Genomic DNA, 6,156 nt, shown 5'->3' with positions numbered 1-6,156 from the left:
AGGTATGATCAGGGACTCCCTGGTTTAGGGGAGGGCCTAAGGTGATGGCTCAGCTGGTTTATGTGGCGGAACCGCCCGAATTATTCCAACTTAAGTGCCCAAGTCGCACCCTTAAAGGCAGCAACACACTTAAATCAGAATAACCCGTCAGTCCCTCGGATCTAGTCCGATAAAGCCACTTATCCAGGATCGAATACCACTAGCTCACTCGAAGGTGAGGCACAGAGAAATACAATAAAGCATAATACCACAAATTTAATAAGTATCAATAGTGATTACATTATCGGAGTTTCAGAAATAATAACCATAAGTTTTAATGCAGCGGAAATAACTAACGGCGAAGCCTGGCCACGCTACTCCTCCTGGTCCTCTCCTGCGGAAGCAGTAACCCACTCGACCGTCTATCCCGGTGGCAGGGATGAAGGCCAAGTCACACCATCAACCAAATCAAGGAGGTACCTACAAAAATTATGCCACAAGCAAGGCTGAGTATACTAATACTCAGCTAGACTTACCCGGTGTGAGGAGTCTACTCCTCTACCTCTAGACATGCAGCTGTTTGGTTGAGGAGTTTGGTTTGCCAAAAGCACTAGCTGAGTCTAAAAACAAGTTTTAGCTTTTCAAGTTCTAGAATAGTAATTTAGACTAGATGAGAACCTATCTACTCATACATGGTATCAAACATTCTATCAATCAATATCTTTTCCAGTGTCTCATTTCCACTTTTTACTCAATGCAGTACAATGGATCAAGCAGTCTCATTAGCTGTGAGAAGCAGACGATTCGAATCGAGTTTTAACCTTGCAAGGTAAACCTAAACACACGACATGTCAGGGTACTCCGACCCCACACATGTCAACCGTCCCCATCGATTCCCCGTTCGCGTCCAGGCCTCACCGTCTTGGCATACAATGCTCCACTGACCCCGACTGCCGTCGTGCAGTGGCCGCACTTGTACCCACCATATCTAGAATGGGAGACCCCGTCTCAGGTCGCGTGAGGGATAAAGTTCGCGCCCGGCTTCACTCAGGTACTAGGTTTACCGGTTACCATTTTTCCCGACATGTGTTTAGTACATTCAAACGCTTGACACAGGTATCCGCACGTTAATCCTTATTCCAATTTTGTCTCATAGACAACGCATCCCCATGGATCCGTGTCCACAGACCATCATCATTCTGTTATAAAAAATGGATACAACCAATTCCTGACCTCGCGCGAGTGCTAGAAAAATCACTCGACTTCTACCGAGATCCTGATTTAGCATAGCAGCTACTCGACCTAGCATACTAGTATCCATCTCAAAAGGAATCCTAAGTTCATGCAACTAGGGTTTCAACCAACTCCTACACTTAAGTGCACGGTACAAGCCTACAAACACTAAGTGTAGTAAAATAGCATATATAAACGGTTATGCATAAAACCGGGGCTTGCCTTTAATTTAACACTTAGGTAGTGTTTGCTGGGTGGCACTCGCTTGGCGAGCATCCACTGGTCAAGTCCATCCTTCCTTGGGTCGTCCACCGACTGCATCTTGTGGTTGTCACCACATCACTTGCACGATCATCATCTCTCGGTCCTAAATGAGATGCAGGATGCATATGTATGAATATGATGAAATATATCACAAGACAAAACATTAAATCGTAAGACACCGTAAACAACCACATACTAGCACTAGTTATCTACACGTCATCGGGCCTACGTAATCAGTACCATTAGAAAGACGGCAATTACTTTCTTGAATTAACCAGCGCAACACGACATCACATGTACAAGCATTTATCACATTCGCTCTAATTTTTCATTAGTTCCTTCATTATTATACTAGTTAAGTACACATCAATTTGACATGGCTTCTATATAGATAAACTTAGTTAAAAAGGAATAGTCACTTAATCGGGTTTTACAATTGTTCGCAATACTCTAATGCAAGCATACATCCAAGGGCACACAAGAAAGTGATAGCCTAATCACACTGCTTATTATACTAATCTATTGAGGTTGGTTATTTAATAGTACTCAGATTAGCAGCACAATTATTAGAAATGGTAACATCTCATTAATTTCGTTTCTCGTCCATATAGTGACACTTGCTAAACTGACGTTGATCGAAGCTAATTTCTTACTAGACGTCAACCATTTAATTTACTACTGCACTAGTTACTTGTATATCTTCAATTATATAGTCTACTAATATAGGGATCATGAGATAACACTATCAATCATACTCAAGCAAGACAAGAGAGTAGAGCAATCAACCACAATCAACAAGGTTAGGACAGCAGCACAACATTTACTTGTTTCAGTCGTAACTCACAAGATATTCATCTAAAAATAGTGATCAAATACTTTTGGAAGGTCTAAGAAGTTCTCTACAACTTTGGCATTATCATCTCAAGGTGATTAGACACTTAATAAGGTTAAATAGTGATAAACGACAGCTTTATTCAGATTTGGGCAGATTCAGACTTATGCCTTCAAAAATTCATAACTAGAGACTCATGCATCCAAATCATTTGATCTTAAACTTTCTGGAAAGATAATTAAATTGTCTACAAATCAATTATAAACAACTCAGGTTGATTTAAAGTGTATCATGGTTAAAATACACTAGGAAGGCTTTGCTGTCCAGATTAGGACAGATTCAGACTTCACACTTCAAACGCCTATAACTTAATCTTTAGACCACCAAAAAGAGTGATCCAAGACTTTTTGGAAAGCTTAGCAAAAGTACTACATGAATTTTATAATCACCAAGAAGTGATTCTATGTTGAACTGAATCAAACAATTCAGTTTTCGAAATCTGTTCTGTCAGTGGACAGAACACAGCAACCATTTTGTAAAATTCATAATTCCCAAACTGTCAGGCCTATGGTTGTGAAATTTTAACACAAGCAAGATAAGAAAAGCATCTACAGCTTTCTTATAATGATCATGAACAGATTGTAACATTAGCTTAAGCAAACAATTCACTCTCTGAAATCTGTACAGAGATTGGACAAATTCAGTTACTGAATTTGCGAAAAGCACAACATCTAAACGGTCAGACTTATGGCTGTAAACTTTTAACACAAGTAAGATAATAAAGTTATCTACAACTTTCTTATATGGCTTTTCTACAGAAAACATAATTTACTTCATCAAACAAACAGCACGACGAAAATAGTACGTGCAGCCCAAAACAGCAACCAATAAAATTCAACTCCTATTCACTTCAAAAATTGCCGCGTTCTAGAGACTTGAATCATTTTAACACTTTACCATTTGTTGGAGTTGAAATAATCAAATTAGGACCAACAAGTAGACTTACTAACTTTTTATCCAAGTTATTTCGTGCGCTAGAATTACCACACAATTAACAAACACATTCACCAAAATAAAACACTTCGGCACACATGTCCGACATCACACAAAATCATGATGAAGCACTATTAATATTTATCTTTAGAACACCATGACATAACCATTAAATCTCTAATTAGTTTTAAGGTATAACTCAAGCATTCTATGAACATGCATGATTTTATTTACTCCTAATTTTTCACTAAGTCTTGCAATTATAAAATAGGTGTTATTTTAGCACCAAATGAAACTATCTAATTTGGGGCTGGAATTTTTATGAGGCATAGGTAATGACAAATCATGACCAATGTATAAATTTCACATGCCCAGGTTTTATATTTTATTTAATACAAAAATAACAAATTATTAATGCAATAAAGCATGTGAGAGCAAGTTAGATCTAAAACTAATTATTTTCTGTAGATGCATGACCATATTAAGTTTTCTTAGGCTACTATAATATCATGCAAGGACAGTGGAATTCTATTTTACATTTTTGCATCTATATATTATTTTTAAATCATTTAAAACTACTTAAGGTGCATTAAACAAGTTAAATCACTAACTTAATCATACATGCACAACAATTCATGAAATTTTTACCAGTCACCGAGCATCACACAAAGAGTCTACTGTACAAATTTGAATCTATTTGGAGCACTAGAGCTACAGGTCCAAAAATAACAAGCAAATAAATCTTCTTTTCTCTATTTAACTTGTTTTAATTAACACACCAAGAAAACAGTGAACAATATATAAGTTTTATATTTTTATTTGATGGAGTATGACAACATCTAACCAACAAAACAGGTTTCATCATTTTTGGATTTTTACAAATAAAATTATGGAGAGAAGCAAGTTCGTTTATTCTCTAAACCAGTTTTAAATACGAATTTCTACCGCCGAATATTTCTACTAAAATATTACAACTTATGTATCCATGGCATAGACCATTTCACAAGGATTCCAAAAAGTCCTCATTTAACTTTTTACGATTTTTCTATGGTTTTCTATGAATTTTCAAACATCAGCACAAAATCTGAGATATAAAACCGAAAAAGGGAACATCAAACTTTCAACCAGGTCCCTGAAACAAACGTGCCTACACGTCCGCACATATGGCCTTTCAGCACTGTTCACAAGAGTCACAAACCCTTCACTTACCCCCTGCTGTTATGGAATTTGCAGATTGGTCCGTCGTCTTCTTCCTTGGAACGTACAGGGAAGGGGATCGGCCTTTCCTGGTCGGGGCTCGCCGGTGTCGGCCGAGCGCGGCGGGGCCAGCCGAGCCGTCCCTAGTGGAGGGCGCGCACAGCCAAGGAGTTGGCTCGGCCGGCGGCAGCCCCAGGTGGCCTGGCCACGCGAGCCCGCGGTGGCAGCCTACTGCTGCAATGGCGCGGGCATCGCCGCTCATGGCTGCGCTCGGGAAAGGGTTCGAACGGATCGACGTGGCGAGGGGGAGGTGATGGCAAACTCAATTTAAGCAATCGGCTACTGAGGACAGGGATTTAGAGGTAGCAGGGAGCTTCAGTCGTCCATCCATGGCGTTAGTGTGCTGCAGTAGAGGAATGAGGGATCGAGGCGAGTCCAGGGAAGCTCGGGGGGGGGGGGGGGGGTGCGCGGCGTGCTTTTAAAAGCGAGGCACGAGCGGGCGTTGGCCGGGGATTGGCTGTCCATGGCGGTGGCCACTGCCACACGCCTGGCTGCTTGCTGCTCACGCTCTCCCTGCAGCAACCGTTGAACACGCATTGGATGTCTGTTTTTGGCATTTTCTGTTTGGATTCGGACCCGAATCACTGTAGAAGATATGTTCCTTGATCTATACTCTACAAATCGTGTATAGAGATTGAGGCAATTCAGACACTGTTTAGAGAGTTATAGACCCACGAAAATTGGTTTGTCAGTGGGTTAGAAAACAGTGGAAACTCGCAAAAACTGAATGTCAAAGCATGTCAAACGGAATCGGATGAGTGCCATCTTTTAATATGTTGTGCCCCTATTAGTTATTAACAACTTTTATATTTGTGGAAACTTGAGTTGTTCAACAAAAATTTAGGAACGCGAGACGTCGACCCGAACGATGCTGATTTCAGACTTAGAAGAATTCGAATTTAGAAATCAGATTTTTATTCTGTCTTGATGGCACTGTTTGAGATACTTAGAGATTGAATCAAGACTTGGTTTAAATAAAATATTTGTTGTATAACACATGTTCTACAATTTTTATTAAAGGTCAAACCTCATATCTTGAATATAAATAAAAGTTTCACTTTGGTCAACGTAGCATCATTATAAAGCTTCAAACTGTATTTTTAAGGCAATCGGGGTATTTTCTCGACATTTTCTTGGCATTTTCTCTACATGAACCCTTCATAAATTTTGTTGTAGAGTTCATATAGAGTTGTTTGAGCAAGATCACAAGGCTTGGTTGAATTTTAAAATTTGCATATGTTTAAACGAGAAGTTTCAAGCAAGTATAGGATTCATCTTTTTATGTGAGCATTTGTTTCAAACTTCGAGAAACCTTTAGAAGACACTTGATACATAAAGATGAATTATGATATAGAGAAAACAAGTCGGTTTGCATAAGAATTAATTAGAGGTTGACACAAAGAGATTCTGAGAGAGAATGCGGATTCGGATTAAGTATTTGGACGTAGACCGACTATCGAGAAAGCGGATTCGGATACCGATTGGATAACATAACAACTATCGAGAGTCCAAATAAATGAGTCTAGACGGGAGTTGTGAGACGAGATTGACTTTCGAATTTGCGTTTGCTTTAAGAAACAAAAGTTTTAACAGGCTCC

General features: G+C 39.3%; 1 protein-coding gene across 1 annotated transcript; it reads right to left on the bottom strand.

The window, feature by feature from the left end:
- Positions 1–1,424: 1,424 nt before the first annotated feature.
- Positions 1,425–4,949, bottom strand: LOC118472980 (uncharacterized). The gene is made up of 2 exons (XM_035961057.1): positions 4,511–4,949; positions 1,425–1,579 (listed from the first exon to the last, which is right to left on the bottom strand). Exons 1-2 carry the CDS (start codon positions 4,758–4,760, stop codon positions 1,449–1,451), a joined length of 381 nt encoding a protein of 126 aa, XP_035816950.1. The 5' UTR covers positions 4,761–4,949; the 3' UTR covers positions 1,425–1,448.
- Positions 4,950–6,156: the final 1,207 nt, after the last annotated feature.

This window comes from Zea mays, chromosome 7 (assembly GCF_902167145.1).
Source record: "Zea mays cultivar B73 chromosome 7, Zm-B73-REFERENCE-NAM-5.0, whole genome shotgun sequence".
Classification (NCBI taxonomy): Eukaryota; Viridiplantae; Streptophyta; class Magnoliopsida; order Poales; family Poaceae; genus Zea; species Zea mays.
The sequence above is the reverse complement of the archived record's forward strand: the minus strand, read 5'-3'. Positions and strand labels throughout refer to the sequence as shown.

What these genes read in the sequence shown, in the direction of transcription:
- LOC118472980 (XM_035961057.1), bottom strand. Translation starts at nt 4,760, where the DNA reads ATGAGCGGCGATGCCCGCGCCATTGCAGCAGTAGGCTGCCACCGCGGG. An exon ending in AAATTCCATAACAGCAGGGG is followed by an intron (nt 1,580 to 4,510) that starts GTAAGTGAAGGG and finishes CATCTCATTTAG; the next exon opens with GACCGAGAGATGATGATCGT.